Here is a 22,213-nt window from a genome sequence, read left to right on the forward strand (position 1 = left end):
TGACATTTCCATTTATCACTCCTAAAATAATTTTATGATATAAAGTAACTTTTAAAATACAAACATATTTAAATTTATTAGATTTTTTTATTAGAGATAATTTATTTCATTTTTAAAAGAATATAAAAATTATTCGCTCACAGTTAGTAATAATTAAATAAATGAATTTTAAACTAGATCGGCTGATAAATCGATATGAATTAAAATATGTTTTTTTGTTTTTTGATCGACTTTGCAAAGACAAAAAAGGCCAAATGGGAGTCGGGCGTCTCCCGCCCTAACTATTCAATTGAGAAAAAAATATAATCGAAACCTCAATATAATTTTTGAAGTCATGAAAATTTTTTTATCTTAGTATGGGGAATCAAATAGAAGCCATTTTTTGTATAAAAAACTTAATATCGTTCAACTAATACATTTACCAACCAAGTTTCAGACAGTTTGAAAGAAGGACAGGCAGACCGACATGACGAATTAAATCAAACCAATTTTATTCAAGGAAATTTCACAACGAAGTGTTTTTGAATCGTCGATATTTAAATACTGCCACCGAAAACTAGCCTCCAGCGAGAAGAAGCGGCAAGAAACTCAGATGCTGCTCTTTTTAAATAAATAGATTTACATTTCTGTTTTTTGGAATAATTAGTGTCCTGTGATAGAACCTTAACTTAAATCCAGACGTTTTATCTTAACTTTGTCTACGGTACAGTTTAGCAATAAAAGCATCACACTGCACAGCATCTTTTTGTTAATACGTAATGTCGATTCATACTTCGTTTTAAGTATTTATTACTCGAATCAAAGTAAGAACAGCAAAAGTACTTATTACTCATAAATTAAAAAGGAAATAGGCACAAAATGGTCAACAAAGAAAAGCAATATTTTTTGCTGACTTTGCTTTCTATGAAAAAAAATTACTATAATGTTTCGAACGACCCATTATTTTATATTCTGAGTGAAATATATTCTAAACGAAAAATATTGAACTACAGCTACTCAAAACGAAGAGTTAATATTTTGGGTTTTGTTCGTTTTATATTTTTATCTACGAATTTAAAGATAAAATGAACTTTATAACTAATGCAATAAAATTAAATAAGTTTGGTATCTAATAAATTATAGGGCACTTAAACAGAAAATTGATTACTTCTTTTGAAAAACTTTATGAATCGATTAGAGTGGTATTTAATCGATTAAAATATCGAATAAATCGTTATGTATAACTTTAACGATTGTCGGTTGACGGACATCTTTAATTCTTGAAAGTTGAGTTGAGATCTCCATTCACAATTTATGTAGTTAAGCAATTTTGAGAATACAGTTTGCGAATGTGTTATACTTGATCAACAAAAGGTGTAATTTCTGAAGCTAAAGAATCGGAGTGAAGTTAATGTAGTGTTTAGACAGGTAATTTGTATAGGTGAATCTCGACGAAAATAGGCCTTGGCTGGTCGCCATCTTGTTAAAGATTTATATTTTGGCCCATCTACAGAGTCGATGATAATTAATAATATATTTATAATATTTGTATAAATTTTGTCATCATGACTGATAATTCTTCTAAAGAACCCCCGTTACAAACTATGAGTGGCATGCCACCCAACCACAACCCATGGATGTACAGTCTTTATCACCAATACAATGGGTATCACGGTGGCATGTTCCCGCAGTTTTACAATCATCAATACTTCAATCAAATGGGAAATTCTGGAGGATTTCATAACGACGGTCATCATTTTCAACAAAATAAGGACAATAAAGTTGATTTCGGTCATCCTCAGTTTTCCAAACCTCCGCCGTCTTTGTTAGGAATGTCTCCACTTGATGCCAGTCGTCCGTTTAATAATCAATCCCCCATCAGGTTTAATCTCTCTGGTAATAGAAAGTCCGCCCCAATCCCACCAAACGAGAATCCTCTTTTGGCAAATAGCAATGCTAAGAAAAAGCGCAAGAAGGGAAATAAAACAAACAACGAATCGGATGAAGTTTTGTTACCCCCTCTGCCAGATCATCCGCCACCGCTTCCTCCATGCCCTCCCCCTGATTTACCTAAGCCTCCTCCACCTCCTCCGCTGGATGTTCCATTACCACCTCCTATTGCGACTGAAGATATCCCCGAACCGCTTGAAGAACCTAAGAGTAACAATAATGAAGAGAATGAATTGGAGAATATTGTCCCAAGTGACAATTCTTCAAATTTTTTGAAATCGTCTCCAATACAAACATCAGGAACATGGCCTGAGAGCTTAGAAAGGTACATTAAGAGATGTTATGAGAAGTGTAAAACAGCATTTGATCGTGATCAAATTGATATATGTTTAAAGGGACGTATTACAGCTGCAGCAAACAAAGATGAAATATGGACAAGAAACTGGGATGAGGAACCAATTCCTAGTGTTCATAGTGAAAGGAATAATTTGTCCGTGAAACCTGTTCGTGGTACATTAGCACTATATCAAAAGTCTGAGGCTGTTTCAGAGCTTTATAAGGGAAAACCTGCATTAAGTGCAAGAAGTTTTAATGGACACAAGAGCCCTTCTCAGAGGAGGCGTAAAGCTCATTCTAGAAGTCACTCCAAATCTAAAAGCCCACCAAGAAAAAGGAATAGGTAATATTAATATTTACTTTTTGTTCATTTTCTGCAAGCAAATATTTTAATTATATAGAGTGATCTAAGTCCTTTAACCCTTAACTTGATATAAGTCCTATTTCTATTCCTGTTTTATATATTTAACTTGCCTGTATATGCACAAAGAAGTAAAAAGTATCTTAATACTCATTGTATGTATAAAATTGAAAAAAAATCATTAAATTCATTATATAATTCATAGATATTTGTACAAGAGATTCATGAGAAAATGTAACTATTAACTTGTGAGAAAGTATGTAAATTAACTAATTATTTTTCAACAGCACTTCATCTGGTTCCAGTGATGAAATTGAAGATAAAAAGAATAAGAACAAAAATCGTCAGAAAGTCAAAGATAGATTGTCATTGGATCAAAAGAAACCAGAAAAATTTCAGAAAAATAATAAAAAGAAAGCTTGTAATCAATTTATAGTTGAGGATGTCCAGGGAAATGCTGAAAAATTGCAGAAGAGAGCACAAAGGTTTGGTAATTTAAATATTCCAACCATAGCTAGTTCTGTTCAAGCAAATACCAAGAGGCAGCAACCCTGTCCAAGAAAGCCTATAATACAAGACACGGAAGGAGACTATGAGCTTAATAACATGCATATTGTGGGAACATCAACAGAAATTGAGAAGTCTTTCTTGAGGTTAACCAAAGCACCAGAAGCTTGTGAAGTGCGACCTGTAGCTGTATTAAGGAATTCCCTTAGAAATGTTAAAGAACGTTGGATAGATAGACAAGATTACAGATATGCATGTGATCAATTAAAATCTATAAGACAAGATTTAACAGTAAGTATTCCATTTTTTTGTATAGACTCAGGCAGCTAGCTAAGTGTCCAAACAATAATGTCTCTAAATCAGAGTCGGTTCAAATATATCATATTACATCTTTCTTATAGGTTCAAGGAATACGAGATAATTTCACAGTTGAGGTATATGAAACACATGCCAGGATAGCTTTAGAGAAAGGAGATCACGAGGAGTTCAATCAATGTCAAACACAGCTTAAAATGCTCTACTCTGAGCTACCAAATAGTAGGGCTAATGAAGCAGAATTTAAAGCTTATAGGATATTGTATTATATATTTACAAACAATACATTGGGTATGTTATTTTTTGAACATTAGTAACATATTATTTTCCAACATAAATAAAATGATTATACAATTTATTAATTTTTTATTGTTTCAGATCTTACAACAATATTTCAGCATCTTTCTAAAGAGGATAGAGAAAATGAATGTATTAAGCATGCACTAAACACTCGATGTGCTTGGGCAACTGGAAACTTACATAAATTTTTTGTGTTGTATAAGACAGCTCCAATGATGGCAGGATATCTGATAGACTGGATTGTGGACAGGGAGAGGAAAAATTATCTCAAATTCATCATAAAGTCGTATGTCTTTTTACCATATTTTTTTAATTTTCAGTTTTTAAAATTAATAATTTACCCTAGGTTAAGAATAAATATTCATTTTAAAAAAATGGTGAACATTTAAACATTAGTTTTCTTGACATTCACAATCATTGTGGAGTGCATAACCAGTTTTATTGGCAAAAAAATTAGTTTTTATATAATGCAGTCTGCATTGTATAAAATTACATTACTTAAAAATTTTATTAATACAGTAATAATTAAAAACATTTAGCTTAGACCATTTTTTTAAAAGAAATGCCAACCTTTGGTTGGTTTGTGTTATTTAATATTCCATTATATGTGCAGCTACAGACAGAGTGTTCCTGTGGACTTCATCGTTCGAGAGTTGGCGTTTGAGTCAAAATCTAAGGCTTTTGAGTTCTTGAATCAATTTCCTCTATCTTACACTGGCAGCGATCAGAGTCACATCGATTGCAAAGCCAGTCTACAAGTTGTTAACCAAAACATCTAACATAACATATGTACATTTGTGCATAGCCGTCCTGTTAAAATAAATTTTTTTGTATGTGTGATAATGTAAAGGCTTTTATAGTCTTAGGGTCAAAAACTTCGGCGGAGTTAATACGGCCCACAATGTTATCCACCTTCGTTTTATTAGGCTCAGACGGCAACACAATACGCATCACTACAGCTTTTGCTGAGAAGTTCTGTTAAACTATTTAGTAGCAGTTTTGGTGATAATGCTCGATTTGTTTGAAGATTAGTGATTGTGCGCGCAAGGAATCTGCTACATGGAGAGGGAAGAATTAGAAGATTAAGTGAAAGGACAATTCAGCAGTGCTAAGACTTTTTAAAAAACATAATGCATGTGCATAAAAGGACATTAAAATAATTGTTAATTATTCTTTTACTGTAAATACGATAATTTTTTATTCATCTGTATATACTGTTATTATAATCATAAATTACTTTTAATTGGATTAATCTCTTGTATGTATCAAGCTCTAATATTAAAATTAGATTTTTCATTAAAAGTATTTATTTTATTTTTAGTTCCTACTTTCTTTTATTTATGTGTTGTATTGTACCTTCATATGTACTACACAAACTACAAACATGTATACTACAAGAAAAGCTTTTTCAATGACAGAAAGGAGAAAGAATGTGGGAGTGGGTAGTAGTTCAGTGAATATACAGAAATTATCATGCAATGTCTCACAATAGTTTTTATGTATTTCTGTTTGTCTTTGATTACTGTAGTGAAGTTATTTAATTCGATAATAACCATAATTATAATAAGAATATTAAGACAATCATAAAAATATACTCAACATCACAGATTTAGGTTAGAATGTAGAAGAAAACAATAAAAATATTGATCTCTGAGAATAGATTTATACGCTATCAAAGGAAGTAAATGATTATTTTTTTTTGTAAAAAATAATACCTTATGTATAAGAGTAGTAGTATATGTTTTGAAGTAATCTCTGTTGGTACGTTGGTTGTATTGCTCCCTCTTAGCTATATATAGTAAAGAGTAAGGAAAATGCCATAACAAGATGTGCATTGTAAGTTATAATTAATGTCCAAAAATTTGTTTAATAGAAAATACGAAATAAATTAATTGTTAACGTACTCTGATAAATAGTTATGGTTACAATAATAATAATTAAAGCGTGTAAACAAAGCTCGCATGCATATCCTCTTATGCAACTATCCAATCCCACTAAACATAAAAATATCCGAATTTATTAAGAATAATATAAATCGCCCCTTTCAATAACCGTCTGTATATATTGTGTGTTCGCATTCGAATAACTGAGTTCGGGTCAATGGACCGTGATTAAGTGCCCAAATCTCAGTTGCTGATAGTACGTCTAAAAGTATTCATATAAAGTCTATATTTTACTCAAATGCACTGATTTCCATGCGTCTTTCAAAAAAAGACACATTATTTGTATATTTTACCTTACCAACTCTTCTCTTATTTAACTATGTTACATGTATTTTGGTAAATCCTTACTACCGATAATATTTTATACATTTTTTTATTATTACATTAAGCATAGATGACGGGTAGACGACTAATTAAAAACCTTATAATTAAGTCACTATTTTCAATCGTTGCCACGATAGCTTAATTAGTTTGTAAACGGATATTTTATGCATTAGCGTAAATTACAATTTAATTAATGCAGTAATTATATTAATCACATTTTCTTTAGATCATTTTTTAAAGAAACTTCTAGTAAACAAATGAATGAATAACCTGCATTTTTGGTATATACGTACACTTCAATCCATACACTACGGTTCAAGTGTGCATTTTAATCTGCTAAAGTGTGAATTCTATTAAAAATTAAAGTTACTAGTTACTAACTCGAAAGTTTTGAGTATTTATATATAATTATGCCCATACAGACGCCAAGTTACATGACGGAAGAGACTCAACAGTCAACTTGAAATATGGTGTTCCAAATATTTCTGTGATTTAATATTTATTTAATTTTTAGTGTTCCGTATTTTCTCATATTTATTTATTTTTAAATAAAATTATGATTTTGAGATTAAGAGTTGTAATATCTAAATTTGATCTTGTTCGAATACTAAAAGGCACTACTTTTTATCCAAGACTAATATTGCATCCTTAACTAGAAATAGTAAATTGTAACATATTTTTTTTTGTAAATTATTGGGTTGTAGAGTATGTTAGTATATGATTATAAGGCTATTTATGAATCATATAAAATTAGTAAACGTTTCTGCTATAATAGTATGTGTTTTTCTTCTATTTTAACCACAAGAGGACGAAATCAACTTAAACAAAATTTGACAGCGATTGGAGAGCTTGATTAATCTATGTTATTAATTATAATGGATTTGCTATCTAAATTTGGCAGTAAAATTAGATAGTGGGTAGATAATAGGTATAAGTATTTCGCTAAAATAATGTTGTAGTATATTCTCTTAGTATTGCAGAATATTATAGTTTTCTACTTCCAATGAAACAGGCTATATCGTCGCTGCCCCTGCAAAAGTCGCTATGTGTTTCTTACCCACTTTACAGGACACACAAAGAATAATTTTCTCTGAAGATCCTTAAAGTCTTCAAATATTTATTTTGTGCCACACTAAATAGCATAGACTTATATAATTATGGATTACTATTGGGAAGTTAACTTTAAAAACAACGCTAAAATAAAATAAAATTGAAAGAAATGGCACATAGCCTTTCTATTTCAGTCCTTAAAACGGGTTAGCATAGATAGCTATATTTTAGAAGGAAATTGATAATATTGATATTAATAAAAAGGAATATTTATTAAAAATTAAAGCCTTATAACAATTGTAGGACTTAAATTAAAAAAATATAAACAAGAAAAATGAGAAAAATTAATTATTAATGGTTCAAAAGTCAAAGAATATTGATAATCGCGATGCATTACAAATTAAAAAAATCTAAATCAAACCAATTTTATTCTAGTAACCTTACCAATTAAGCGTTTTTGTATTTGTAATATGTCCTCTCATGTGTGCTACTGTTGCATCTCTAGTTTTCCTTTCTGGGCTCTATACTAATACTTGAAAACGTTCTATTTACCAGCATGATTTGCTTAGTCACAATATTCTTCTTATTGCTGAGGTTAAATAATTAATTGTACATTGATTATTTACCCTTCTTTATAAACTTTCGGGACGACATTATAGCCCAAAGGGTAAAGATTGATTCTGTTTGACTTTTTACTATTGACGTTTATTTATATAGACCGGGAGATGATAATGACAAAATATTTGGTCATTTGTACCAGTATGGCGGTTCTTCAGGGGTCTTCGATCGTTCGAATTACGAATAAAATCTTACGATTTTGAAAAAATATTGTTCACATTCGCCGCCTTCCACAGGTATGGCATTATCAGACTTCTATTTATGATCATACAGGGAACTGTTAAAAAAAGTTTCAGGGTGGTAGAAATCGTTTGGCGATAAAAAAAAAATTACGCCTTTGCAGTGGTATGGCGGCCATTGGGACCAGTCGGAAAAGTATGGCAAGGTGATTTTCGTGAATGGCTACTCGACGATGATTAGCTATGCTAAAATTAGCCTGGTACAAATGGTTGAATTGTTTTATTAAAATTAACGTATTCGCGTCGGTATGGCGGGCTGTAAGCCACACCCGAGGAGTATAGCATTACGCTACCGCCTACTTCTTTTTTTTGGACTATCTGAAAATACAAGCATTTTTGTGGAACAAATCGTTCGACACTCGTTATTTTTCCGACGCGTTCGGTTAATGCCCACGCGACTGGGCCGCCGATGCGAGCGCTATGACCATCATTTTCCTTTTTGCCTTTACGTGATTAGACCCCTGAAGAACCGCCATACTGGTACAAATGACCAAATATTTTGTCATTATCATCTCCCGGTCTAATATCCATTGAGACTACAAATACTTTGAAAATTGGCTAATAGCTTTCGTTATATGATAAATGTTGTCAGCAATATTCCCTTGTTTGTCAACAAAAAATCGCTCTGATCTTTACGTTTCACAAGGGACATAACATCTTAGTTCCCAAGGTTGGTGGCTCACTGACGATATAAGGAATAGTTAATATTTCTTACAGCTTCATTGTCTGTAGGTGATTGTGACCACTTACCATCAGGTGGCTTATATGCTCGTCCGCCAACCTATACCATAAAAAAGTCTTTACGTGGCTAAATGATACGAGATATTCTTCAATACCCTGAAACTGTGTGATAGACAAATACTTATACCTAAGTCAGATTTAAGAAGCCTAGTCATCATTGCATTAGGAACCTTTTCTATTCTTCGGAAAGGGCTTCTGTAATTTATGTTGGACCTAATCCTAATCTGAACCATATATTTTTCAAATCAAACGTCACCAGAAACAACTCCTTACAAACTCGTACCTTTTTACTGTGCACCCCTGGTTAATAACAAACAAACCTAGAAGAATAACCTAAAAGAAAGAGTCGAGATGGCCCAGTGGTTAGAACGCGTGCATCTTAACCGATGATTGCGGGTTCAAGCCCAGGCTAGCACCTCTGTTTCATGTGCTTAATTTGTCTTTATAATTCATCTCGTGCTCTGCGGTGAAGGAAAACATCGTGAGGAAACCTGCATGTGACAAATTTCATAGAAATTCTGCCACATGTGTATTCCACCAACCCGCATTGGAACAGCGTGGTGGAATATGTTCCAAACCCTCTCCTTAATGGAAGAGGAGGCCTTAACCCAGCAGTGGGAAATTTACAGGCTGTTACTTTACTTTTTTTTTACTAGAAGAATTTTTATGTTCATCCGTAGACGTTTTTGGCCATGCGGTTTCAAAATGTCAATTTCAATTTTCGCGCGAACACGGAACTATATTTCGTATGACATCACTCCTGTCTGTCACTGGCCCATTGATCGCACTTGTCCTTACTGGCTTTCAAACTTATGCACTTTGTGACTTTTGAGATGCTTTTTCGAAAAAATTAAAAATGGCCTACTCGATACTCCGAAAAAAGCCGTGTTGACGTATCTTTTGTGCCAATGTGTTCATCTACTTCAACAAAGTTTTCAAATAAATGGTTTTGAATGAACCTTCAGACACCAAACTGAGAAAAAAGTGGTTTCAAGCTGAAAAGAGGAATCTGAAGTCTGCTTTGACAAAACCAACTTCCATTTTTATTCGAAATAAGCAATTAATTTTTGTTTCAATATTCATTTTTTACAACTATAACCTCAAATAGTCAAAACAGAAGTGACGTCTGACGTCATTCAACGCTAATTAGTATTTTGAAATACTTAAAATACAACATAATTAAAATATATTCTTAAAATACAACATAATATCAAATATAAGTGGCCCTTCTTTTATATTTTTTAACATTTTAATAGCAAAATCTTCATACATATTATATTTGCATGTTTATATAAATTATCTTTTTTAAGGACCAAATATAGTCACGTTGATTAATATAGTTAATAAGTTTCTCCATTAGAAGCACCAGAATTTTGTCTTTGAATCATTGTATTAACGCTATTAACGATATCGGATGTTGTAGTTATATAGGGTTATAATAATTAAAAGCAGATAAACATATTAAATACTGTGATACATAAACATATATCTAAAATATAAATTAAAGTTCCATAGACATGAGATATATTTCTCATACCCGAAAATGTAAATATCGAACTGATTTCTGGAATAAAAGTTATCGCAAAATAACCGAAAGTTTAAATATAAATTATTACCCGAAATTTACAATAATTATGCTATTATCAACTTGGTTTAATAAATTTCATTAACAGATTGACGTATAATTTAAGAAGAAATTACAGTAATCTATTTTCTTGTCAAATATTATGCATTGTCATTTCAATATGTACAATTCTTTAAGTTAATTAAAGCCAAGTTTTCTTATGGTTTTGTCATTTATGTATCAATTTAATTAACTTAAAATATGTCTCAAGAGGATTCTGTCGATACTACGCATTCGTTTTCACAAGGCACAATGTCTCGCTATCTCCGACCTGACAGATTTGATATAGAACCGAATTCTAGCAACGCTGACTTAAAATGGACTCATTGGCGATTTACTTTTACAAATTTTTTATCAGAAGAAATTTCTACCAATACTCCTGACTCTATGAAACTTATGTTATTGGTAAATCATTTAGCACCGACAATTTTTTCATATATTCGTGATTGTAAATTTTACGAAGATGCCATTAAATTACTTGATAATATATACATAAAGCCTAGAAATGAAGTTTTAGCACGGCACATACTAATTACAAGAAAACAGCGACCGGAAGAAACAATTTCTGAATATTCAAGAGCTTTGAAACTCTTGGCTCATGACTGTATCTTTCGGAACGTTACTGCCGAAGAACACGAACAACAAACGATTAGAGGAGCATTTATTGCTGGTATTACCTCTCAGAAAATTCGCGAGCGTCTTTTAGAAAACAATTCAATTACTTTAGATGAAGCTTTAAATCAAGCTATATCATTAGAAACTGCAGAACGAAATTCAGAAATAATTGCTGGTAACTCTAATTCTTTACAACTAAATGCATTCCCTAATAATGTTAATGATTTTAATCAAAATGTGGCGGTATCTACTACACAACGGAAACGCTGTTTCTTTTGCGGTGGGAATATACATCAAAGAATAAAATGTCCTGCTTTTAAAGCCACATGTCAACTGTGTTCTAAGCAAGGCCATTTTGCTAAGGTATGTCGAAGCAGCAATCAACAAACTGCAAATGCTCTTACAACAGACTCTTACTTACATTATTCAAATGAAAGTTTCTTAGCTGCATCGCCTAGTAGCTTACAAAATGCTACCGTACCTATTTTTATAAATGATACACGCGCTGATGCCTTGATAGATACAGGAAGCTCCGTAAGCTTTATCGATAAAAAATTAGTACAAATAATGAATTTAAAAATAAAGCCCTGTAAACAGACAATCACTTTAGCATCGTTGACTCACGTATCTTTCGTAGAAGGAATGTGCCATGCTACAGTCAAAATACAACAACATATTTATCAACATCGTCAACTGCTAATAGTTAACAATCTTTGTGCCGATGTCATAATTGGCCATGACATACTAAGAGATCATTCGAAGTTAGAATTTAAATTTGGAGGTAATCGAGATCCTTTAAAAATATGTAACGTTATGAATGCATCTGTGCCACCAGTTTCTTTATTTACTAACTTATCATCTGATATTAAACCTGTGGCGGTAAAATCTAGACGATATAGTAAAGAAGATATCGATTTTATTAATATTGAAATTTCGAAGCTACTAGCAGACGGAGTTATTGAACCCAGCGTTTCACCTTGGCGTGCCCAAGTCCTTGTTGCTGGAGGAGGAATTCACCGAAAACGTTTAGTAGTAGACTATTCGCAAACTATCAACAAATTTACTTTGTTAGATGCATATCCTTTACCAAATATAGAAAATATAGTATCTGAAGTTGCAAAATATAATTATTTCAGTCAAATAGATTTAAAAAGTGCCTACCATCAAATCCCAATACTAGAAAAAGAAAAATTATTTACTGCTTTTGAAGCTTGTGGCAATCTATACCAATTTACCAGAATACCGTTTGGAGTTACAAATGGAGTAGCAGCATTCCAACGAGCTTTACATTTTATTATTAAAACTGAACGTTTAAAAGGTACATTTTGCTATTTAGATGATGTAACAGTATGTGGAATGAATAAAAGTGACCATGAACAAAACCTAAATTGTTTTATGGCTGCTGTTAAAAAGTATAATTTAACCTTAAATGAACAAAAATCTACATATGGTGTGAATTCTATTAATCTTCTTGGATACCATATCAAAGACAATACAGTCAAGCCGGATTTTGACAGATTAAAACCTTTATTAGACCTGCCACCTCCAAAGAATAACAATGAATTAAAACGAACACTTGGTTTATTTGCTCACTACGCAAAATGGATCAATAATTTTTCACAAAAAATAAAACCATTGGTTGGTATTAAATCTTTCCCAATTAATGATACTGAAAAAACTAGCTTTGAGTCATTAAAGTCAGAAATAGAAAAATCAACACTAACTGTTATTGATGATAATGAGATTCTTACTGTTGAGACTGACGCATCAGAATTTGCGATTGCTGCATCTCTGTCTCAAAAGGGGCGACCTATAGCTTTTTTTTCTAGAACACTTTCAGATTCAGAACAACGACAATCATCAATTGAAAAAGAAGCGTGCGCTATTGTCGAGAGTCTTCGCAAATGGCGGCATTATTTAATTGGTAAACATTTTTTACTTTTAACAGATCAACGCTCTGTTACATTTATGTTTAACCAAAACCATTTTAGTAAAATAAAAAATGAGAAACTTGAACGATGGCGTCTCGAATTATCTTGTTTTAAATACGACATAATTTATCGACCGGGAAAAGAAAACATAGTCGCTGATGCTTTGTCAAGAGTGTGTGCTCATTTGAATATCGATAAATTACGGGACCTGCACAACTCCCTTTGTCACCCTGGCATTGTAAGAATGATGCATTGGGTACGTATGAAAAATTTACCGTATTCGGTGAATGACATAAAATCACTTACACAGTCTTGCCAAATATGTGCCGAAATTAAGCCTCGATTTATGAAATGTAAAGGTCAATTAATAAAAGCAACAGCACCTTTTGAGCGACTAAACATTGACTTTAAAGGACCTTTACCATCGAATACGCAAAATAAGTATTTATTGACAATAATCGATGAATACAGTAGATTTCCTTTTGCATACGCCTGTAAGGAAATAACAACTGCAACTGTTATAAGATGTTTAAAAGATTTATTTTACACTTTTGGAACGCCGCTTTATATTCATAGTGATAGAGGATCTGCTTTTATTTCTAAAGAGTTTACAGATTTTTTATGTTCCTTGGGAATTTCATGTAGCAGAACAACGCCTTATAATCCACGTGGTAATGGTCAAGTCGAACGTCTCAATGGTACTTTGTGGAAAACATTACAACTTGCTCTTCGTACAAGAGAAATGTCGATTGAAAGCTGGGAGCATTTACTACCAATTTCCTTACACGCAATTCGTTCTCTTCTTTGTATACCAATTAACACAACTCCACACGAACGACTATTTAATCATCCTCGTAGATCACCTCATGGAGAATCGTTACCCTCTTGGTTAGTTCCTGGACCTGTGCTAATGAAAAAAAATATACGCAATAAAAACGATCCATATGTTGAAGAAGTTGAACTATTACAAAGTAACCCTTATTACTCTTTTGTGAAGGATAAAAATGGGAGGGAATCCACTGTTTCAAATCGAAATTTAGCTCCACTCCCCACTCCAATGGAATATTACGGTGATGAAAATTTAGAAGAACAATTAAATAATTCATCTTCAAAAACACACCAAAACCAAGAAGAGATTGTAGACGTTTTTTATGACTCAGAAGATCGAGCGATAAATGCTGAAAATAATGATGTACAAAATATACAATCTGCTACGCCAAGTACGTCTGCGGATCAAAACGTTAGGAGATCCGAAAGGACAAAACGAACTCCATATTATTTAAAGGATTATAGTTGCGTGATGAAAAATGTTAGAGGGGGTGAATGACGTATAATTTAAGAAGAAATTACAGTAATCTATTTTCTTGTCAAATATTATGCATTGTCATTTCAATATGTACAATTCTTTAAGTTAATTAAAGCCAAGTTTTCTTATGGTTTTGTCATTTATGTATCACAGATTAATTTGAAAATTGCGCCTTTAAAAGGCAGTATCTAAATTTTTCTCTTTTATGACGTTTTACTTTACCAAGTTTTAATACCTCCTTTTTTAATTTCAAAGTATAGCTCCGGCAGCGTCTTCTATATTTCATAAATTTTCAGGGACACTTCTTAAACACACAGAGAGGTCTCTTCACACTACTCTGCAAAAGCCCATAGTCTAAATAAATCTATACACAGTACCATATGACAGTACTATTAAATTATTGATATTTATTTATTTGACATTAGTCAAAAAGAATATGTATTATGTGCTATGTAAACAAACGAAAAAATATTAAGGCATTTTGTGCATTTCAACAAAATCTGTTTATGTAGTTACGTATTATATTGAGAAAATGGATAAGCTAACTGTAATTTCTGGAACTTTGTTTATGACTGCAGATGTTTTTGCAATCGTGAGTCTTGCTATGCCAGATTGGATAATTACTGATGTAGGAGGTAAAATAATTTAACAATTTTATATTTGTTAATGTTTTGTACTTTTACCTTTTTATTACATGTTTTAAAATATCTGTGCATTAAATGTGGCAAACAGTGGCATAATATCAAATTTCAATCCAGCATTCTTTAATCAATGCAGATAGTATTGAAAAACATATATTTACTTATTCCTGCTAAATAAAAGGTTTTATCATACCTTGAAACTTATAGTGATAAGTACCAAATAAATTGTGTAGTATTTAGCAGTCACCTTACATATCACATAGAATACAAGTATGATCCAATATAATTGTAGTTTTAATTAAAGTATTCTATTAAAGCAATGTTTCACACATGGCACAAATCATAAGAATTTTATTTCTTTAATTAAGAAATTAAATTTTCATTGTTAATGTATTAATTGTTTAAAAAGAATTATTTTTTTTATTTTATTTATAGGTGATACTCGTCTGGGATTGATGTGGTCTTGTATAACATTGTATAACCGTCCACAAGTGTGTTTTACCCCAGATCTGCAGCCAGAATGGTTATTAGCATTGATATGTATATTTATGGGATGCATTTGTATAACAACTACTGTAATTTTACTTGCATCAAGTCATTTTGATCGTAATGTGATACCTTATGCACGCTGGGTTGGATTTGCAGCGAGTGAGTATATATATGTTATTTATACATAAATTTCTATATGTTAATTGAGATGACAAAATTAAAGTCTACATCAAGATGGACTGAGTAACTTTCTAAAGTTGTAAATAAATAATTATTATTTATTTTCAGTGGTGGTATTTTGCTTAGCCGCTGTTATATTTCCTATGGGCTTTCATGTGGATGAAATTGGTGGCCAACCTTACCAACTACCAAATAGCCATCAAGTTGGAATATCATATATATTATTTGTTCTTTCACTATGGATAACTGTGATATCTGAACTTTTTGCAGGAAAAGTTTGCCTGCCTCACTTTTAACTCTTTTTGTAATTCATTAATTTGCAAAGAAAGTTGTTTTGTATAGTTTAGAATTAAGAATTTAATTAACTAAATATTATATAATTATATTAAATAATATTTGCATTATAAGTGCATAGTATTGTCTTGCATTCAAAAATAAAAAATATCATGAATGTTACTGATTTATGAAATTAATTATGTTTCAATTTATTATGTTTGTAACATATTTTTATGTATATAATGATCAGATAGAATAAGTAAATTACGAATCTCAATAATATATAGATAATTATGGTAAAATTAATATATTAATTACATTTGGTGGTTGTATAGAATGTATATTTAATTTAAAGTTTACTAAAAAATTAAAATTATAATTTTTTGAATGACATTATTAATAAAAAAGCTATTATAATATGTCATACTCAGGTATGAGATATTATAACACCGTGTTAAAAAAATGACAATTTACTGCTCATACAACAATAAACAAGTACTAACCACAAGATAATTTTTTTTTTAAATATTTCCTTTGACAAATTCAATATCTTAAATTCATATGATGTAAGATTTGGATTTGTATATAATTAACATTTTAGTTATTTATATACAAAACTTTACATAAAATTTTTTTTTAAATATTTCTATTTTTACGAAAACTTTTAATAGAAATTTATGGAAGAGGTAACATAATGTTGTTAGTTAAGAATGTTAGGTTAGAAATATTTTTATTTGTCCTTAAATATGTATCTTCTAGATTAAATTTTGAGTGCCACACTGCTCGTGCCGAATGGATAACGTAAATAACTTTAGGATATAGGATTTTAATGTGATGTCGTAAATAAACACATTTTTTATCAGAATTACATCTGTACGATGCCGGTTTGGTTAGTTTGAGTATAAAATCTTATCATCTCAGCAAAGAAATTATATTATATTATGTATTTGACTTGTTATGATTTCCAAAATTATTACTTAATCGAAGTCGGGCACAGCCGCCAACTCTATTATAAAACCAGTTCAACTTGCTTATAATCAACTCATTAAAATATGATTAATTTTACTTAATTGATAAAATTGATTAAGAAAACAAAATAATAAGGGTAACGCAAACATATATTTCATTTATTCTAATAAGGAAACTACTGAACTGAGATATACATTCTAAAGTAATATTTACTAAAAACTACAATTTGAAAACATTTCCTTAGATATGCTTATAATTTAATCTTATACACCCCCCGAACTAATTACAGTAAAGAGAATCTAATGGTTGAAAGAGCCCCGTTATAAAATAAAATACTAACAAAGAAAAAATAAGCACAACATCCAACAAAAGTTTTGAATGATATTTAAAATGATATGAATGGTATTTAAAAGTCTGATTTGCTCTTTAAACTTCAATTTTACGTATTAAAATTCAAATGTAACTTGTACATGCTCACGATTTGTGATTATTGTAGTTAGTATGTTTTCTAGTGTAACCAGGTAAATCTTGTGTATTACAGGCTAAAAAATGGTAATAAGCAAATTTTAATTATCTATATACCTAATCATTCAGTGATTAAGATACAATATGCCTTCGGACGATTGTTTTTTCTTAAGATTATTTGTTAATTCTAAGGAAATGGTATAAGGATTTGCTTCAATAAAACTAAAATAATGCTTTGATATCATTTCATTTTTATTTAATTTTCATATAATGCATGTTATAATTATAACATTTACAGTTTAATATAAATAATCAAAATACCGTCAGCTTAGCCATTTCGTTTTTTAATGTCTCCATTTTGATACATAAAATGAATCTCATTTTGAGCTTACCACTACATAAATAAATCATTAATAAGTTATGTAACAGCGTTAGTTTCTCTTTTTTTTTTAAATTTTTGTTTTTGCATTTAACATTTATTAAAGCTAGTAAGGCCTTAGTCCATTGTTTTTGCTTGGTTCGTTATCCCTGTCATCAGTTACGCTGTTGCTGGCGCAGAAGAATTTGCTGTGTTGTTGGTGCCTGTCGAAGCGTTGTCATCTGGCTCGTTGATTTGGAGCCAAGGCATTCGTCTCTGAAGTTCTTGTCTAAAAATATAAATATAATTAATATTTATATATATGTATTGGGTATAATGTAGTGTTAATTTAAATAATTACATAATAATTATTTATAGAAAATATATCTTAATAAAACTAATTTATAAATCAAAATTGGCAAAATTTGCTTTAGTTGTAACATTTAGCCCAGAGGCCTTTAGCCCAGCAGTGGGAATTTACAGGCTGTTGTTGTTGTTGTTGTTGTTGCTTTAGTTGTAACATGAATCAAGTGTCAAATACTCAATATGCGGATTGGGCTTTAAATTTTATCATGTTACGCATTACAATCAGTACAGGGAAATACAACTTACCTGTATTTTGGATGGCTGATTGCATAGACCCAAGGGTCGATACACGCTACCAACTTACACGTTACCGCAGGAATCATGGTTACCTGTATAATTGTTGAAAGTTGTGAAATTGAAATAACTTACGTCGCTTTTCAAATAAAAAAATAAATAATTTTATGAAAATCGATTATCATGATTTACTTACACCAGGCGTTAAAAGTTGCTGATCTCCAAAAGCTCCTATTAACGACATCACGCCGTAAGGAGTCCAAGAAGCGACAAAGAGAAAGCACACGGTGAGCGCTGCCTTCGCGATTCGGATCTCAGCCGATTCCGCAGATGCGTTCTGATTAGATCTCAACGATTCAACGTTCATCTTCTTCGCTTGTTCCCTACGCATAGAATATTTTTTAGAACATAGTATCAAGACATTTTCTAGAACAGGTCAGACATTATATAAGGTAAAAGACAAAATTAAATGCTAAAAACGTATTATTACCTTAGGGCTGCTTCGTGTGCAAATACTTGTTTGACGATTCCGCTGTAGAAATATATGATAAAACTCATGGGAAAAACATAGCTGCATACGAATATGCATGCTACAAATAATTTGGTGTCGAATGTGTTGGAAAGGTAGTCAAACGTACACGATGTTAAGTAACCCTCTGAAAACATTCAATGTAAGTTATTATAATGTGGCACTTACTATTCTAATCTGTTTTGTCTTAACTTTCAAGTTTTGGACCAATACATACAAAGTAAAAATAAACTTCATTTATTTAGAAAAAATAATTATAATTAAAAAAAAAATCGTTTCGTTCCTTTCTGTTTTAGTTGATATCTTTATACAGAAATTTAATTAAAGTTTTACTTAAATATGTAAGGTTGTATTACCGGGTACAAATCGTCCCCAAACTTTGAATAATGGCATTAATGACCAAGGTGTAGCGTAAATCCATACGAGAGCTATCATCAATAAAGCTTTTCCACGCGATAACCGCCCATCGAGTGGACGAGTTATTGTTGAATGTCTGCGAAAATATTTAATCCATATTAAAAAAAATAACATATTTACTCGATGTAAATATACCTATTTTTCATAGACTAATGGGTACATATATTTTATTTCCTTATTAAAAAAATACGAATACCTGACAATAAATTACTTAGAAGACAATTTTTTCCCAAAGGATAGCCTGTTAACCGATATGCATCGGATTACATAAAAAACATTGTATATTACCTATCATATGCGATACAAGCGTTGGTCATCCCCGCACCGATGCCGCTATAAGAACCCATAACAGCGAAGATCTGACATCCCAAAGCCCCTGTAGCAAAGCCTCGCATGGCGCTGTTGTAGATGAAAAGCGGCGCCTTTGCCATCATGATAAAATCAAAGATTGCTAGATTTAGGATGAGTAGATTGCTGGATGTTCGTAAGCTCTTTGTACTGTTGTAAAAGAAAATAGTAAAATTATTCCAACTATTAAGACAGAAATATATGCAATTATAGTCATAAATAAACACGATTTTAATGTACATGTTTTTGTCTAATATAATTTGTTAGTAATTATTTTTGGTACAACAAGAGTACTGACGTGGCAAATATAAATACTACTAGTCCATTTCCAATTAAAGCAGCAGCAGTGAAAAAGCAGTAAAGGAGCGCCAATGCGGTGTGCGCGCTGGCGGGCGGTGCGGCGTAGGAAAACCAGTGCTCAGGAACTGCTGCCAAGTCTTCGCCCTCCAGACCGTCGACCAGCATCTTGATGCCATCGCTAGATCTGATCAAAATCAAATGTTTAGATATGTACGTATTCATATGATTATGAATTAAAAAAAAATTATGAACTATTTATATTATAATTATATATTACCTGAGGGGAGCGAAGTAAGCACCATAGATATTATAATTTTCCGTCTTATTGTCCATGTTGAGTACCGGGATCATTCTGTGAGCAGTCCTCGGTAGTGTGCGTGGCCCATACCACAGACTGACTGCTGGCTCTGTGAACCCATCCCTTTATTTTATATCAGCTAGCCACAGCTAACGAGATTCCCAGGATTATCTATATCCATGGCCGTGTTAGGATTAGTCGTGATTTTACTGACATAGATTTGTGGTGATTTGCGCAGCATTAGTGAAGATGGTTACATTTCACAGGCGTTAGAATTATAGGAAACCTTATAAATAATAAATAGGTTTCATGTGACGCAATAAAGTTATATTTTATTTTGTATTTAATTTAATAAATAATTATAAATTTAATGGTTAGATACAAAATATATATATAATATATGTTTTGCATTTATTTATGAAAAAAAAACTTTTGTTTAGGTATATTAATAAAGATAAAAAAAAATATAATTGTTGTTAATAAGCTAGATAATACTATTCTTTTTGACTTCATTACATACCTATAAACAGGAATAAAAGATTTGGTCATCATCAACAACTTTAATAGACATCACAACAACCATTTGGATTATCTACACAATGGTACATTAGACATTTTTTAGTTTTGAATCCCCTTTAGGAATATATTTTATTAATTAAATAGCGGTTCAGTCAGAAGAAGACGATGTCTTGAGCCAAATGATTCATATAAGTATTAAATTAACTTATTCGTACTAATAATAGTATGAAATGATCACTTGTTATATAAATAACGTATATATATTATTATGTATATAAAGGTAAAACCTTAGATATAAATAGACGATTTTTTTTAATGTTTTTTTTTTTTGTGACATAGGCATTTTTGTGAAATCTTACACGGCTGATAATAAGAATACGTTTACGTTCGTTTTTACATTTAAATTAAAAAATATATGTATTATGTGTAACTCTGTGTTAATATTAGACTTGTGAGTAATTTTAAATAATAACACTCTAATACTTAATGTTTATTAATCTGAATAAACGTAAACGACACGTTACAGACGTGTGTGTAAAACCAAAACTTATTGAGTTTAAAGCAGGACATTACATAAATATTTGGCTAACATAACTTTGTATTTTAAATGTTGGAAAAGTGGACCAACTGAGTTTCTTGTCAGTTTTGCTCAAAAGAATCTACATTACCGAACCGGTGGTAGCTTCACTTAATGTAGTATATTAAAATTAAAAGATTCGAGGATTCAAAAGTTTTTTTGTAAAAACACTACTTGAAAAAAGTATATTTTATATGATTTTACGTAAGCGAGGTGGAAATAGTGTTGGTTAAACGGAGAAGAAGATCAGGTGATTTCCATTAATGCCTGTCGGATAAACAATGAAACATTCTCGACCTCATTAACAACGGTCGTCATACGACAATGTCTTCTTGCCTGATTTCTGGCACGATAATGTATACGCAGTGGCATAACTAGGTGAGGATGTGCCGCGGTGCATAGAAAAAGAATCGGGCCATCACTCCCTCTTTCCCATCCATCTTTAACAAATAATTAACCTTTAAAATTATAGATACCAAATGAGAAATCTTGTGCGCGGGGTCGTAATTTTTTAGCCACAGAGCTTAAGGTTTAGTTTAGAGGGCCTCCTGAACTCCGGAGCCCTAGTGCACTGCACCTCCTGACCCTACGATAGCTACGCCACTGTGTACACGGGTCCTCAGTGGAGACCAGCCAAACAAATAACATTATAGCGTACATGTGAGTGAAAATCCATGTTCAGTATCTTTTCCATCCCACTCCGAATCCGACTAGATGCCAATAGATAAGGCGCAGGACCAATGGCATCACGAGGCGAATTTCACAAACTTCCAATATCGAGACATTCAGGAATTACTACCGAGGATTTTGTAACAGAAATACCTAGTAACATTTTACCGGCTCGACCCTAAGCTTGGCTATTATACAAACCTCGGAAATTTTAATAAAAATGCAATATATATACACACTAATTAACAGGTAGCTTGATATATATATATAAATAATAATGTAAGAAAAATAAATGAATTAAATATTGATGATGATTTAACTAAATATACGAACATTACAATGACTTTGTGCTACGAATTACAATTTGGTTAATTCCGTAGCATTTACTAATTAAAATTGAGTTCATAATGTTTCCATTGTTGTAGATATATTTAAAAAT

The 22,213-nt window shown here is 31.5% G+C and overlaps 3 protein-coding genes across 3 annotated transcripts; 2 read left to right on the forward strand and 1 right to left on the reverse strand.

Annotated features, from left to right (window-relative positions):
* The first annotated feature begins 1,235 nt into the window (after window positions 1-1,235).
* On the forward strand, window positions 1,236-5,068 carry LOC124536051 (leukocyte receptor cluster member 8 homolog). Its single transcript, XM_047112466.1, has 5 exons — window positions 1,236-2,608; window positions 2,914-3,424; window positions 3,535-3,739; window positions 3,827-4,034; window positions 4,362-5,068. Exons 1-5 carry the CDS (start codon window positions 1,545-1,547, stop codon window positions 4,525-4,527), a joined length of 2,154 nt encoding a protein of 717 aa, XP_046968422.1. The 5' UTR covers window positions 1,236-1,544; the 3' UTR covers window positions 4,528-5,068.
* A 9,411-nt stretch (window positions 5,069-14,479) lies between these two features.
* LOC124536212 (uncharacterized protein C16orf52 homolog A) lies at window positions 14,480-17,573 on the forward strand. The gene is made up of 3 exons (XM_047112700.1): window positions 14,480-14,774; window positions 15,216-15,428; window positions 15,558-17,573. Exons 1-3 carry the CDS (start codon window positions 14,672-14,674, stop codon window positions 15,743-15,745), a joined length of 504 nt encoding a protein of 167 aa, XP_046968656.1. The 5' UTR covers window positions 14,480-14,671; the 3' UTR covers window positions 15,746-17,573.
* Window positions 17,391-20,133, reverse strand: LOC124536211 (opsin-2-like). The gene is made up of 8 exons (XM_047112699.1): window positions 19,989-20,133; window positions 19,710-19,895; window positions 19,352-19,561; window positions 19,003-19,139; window positions 18,608-18,773; window positions 18,314-18,500; window positions 18,130-18,212; window positions 17,391-17,806 (listed from the first exon to the last, which is right to left on the reverse strand). Exons 1-8 carry the CDS (start codon window positions 20,060-20,062, stop codon window positions 17,698-17,700), a joined length of 1,152 nt encoding a protein of 383 aa, XP_046968655.1. The 5' UTR covers window positions 20,063-20,133; the 3' UTR covers window positions 17,391-17,697.
* Between the last annotated feature and the right edge of the window lie 2,080 nt (window positions 20,134-22,213).

This window comes from Vanessa cardui, chromosome 16 (genome assembly GCF_905220365.1).
Source record: "Vanessa cardui chromosome 16, ilVanCard2.1, whole genome shotgun sequence".
NCBI classification, from domain to species: Eukaryota; Metazoa; Arthropoda; class Insecta; order Lepidoptera; family Nymphalidae; genus Vanessa; species Vanessa cardui.

Excerpts from the sequence above, each read along its gene's own strand:
- LOC124536051 (XM_047112466.1), top strand. The coding sequence starts at position 1,545 with ATGACTGATAATTCTTCTAAAGAACCCCCGTTACAAACTATGAGTGGC. Across the intron at positions 3,425-3,534 it reads CTATAAGACAAGATTTAACA|GTTCAAGGAATACGAGATAA; the intron begins GTAAGTATTCCA and ends TCTTTCTTATAG. Across the intron at positions 3,740-3,826 it reads ATTTACAAACAATACATTGG|ATCTTACAACAATATTTCAG; the intron begins GTATGTTATTTT and ends TTATTGTTTCAG.
- LOC124536212 (XM_047112700.1), top strand. The coding sequence starts at position 14,672 with ATGGATAAGCTAACTGTAATTTCTGGAACTTTGTTTATGACTGCAGAT. Across the intron at positions 14,775-15,215 it reads GATAATTACTGATGTAGGAG|GTGATACTCGTCTGGGATTG; the intron begins GTAAAATAATTT and ends TTTTATTTATAG. Across the intron at positions 15,429-15,557 it reads CTGGGTTGGATTTGCAGCGA|TGGTGGTATTTTGCTTAGCC; the intron begins GTGAGTATATAT and ends ATTTATTTTCAG.
- LOC124536211 (XM_047112699.1), bottom strand. The coding sequence starts at position 20,062 with ATGATCCCGGTACTCAACATGGACAATAAGACGGAAAATTATAATATC. Across the intron at positions 19,140-19,351 it reads GCTTGTATCGCATATGATAG|ACATTCAACAATAACTCGTC; the intron begins GTAATATACAAT and ends ATATTTTCGCAG. Across the intron at positions 18,774-19,002 it reads TTGGGGACGATTTGTACCCG|AGGGTTACTTAACATCGTGT; the intron begins GTAATACAACCT and ends GAATGTTTTCAG.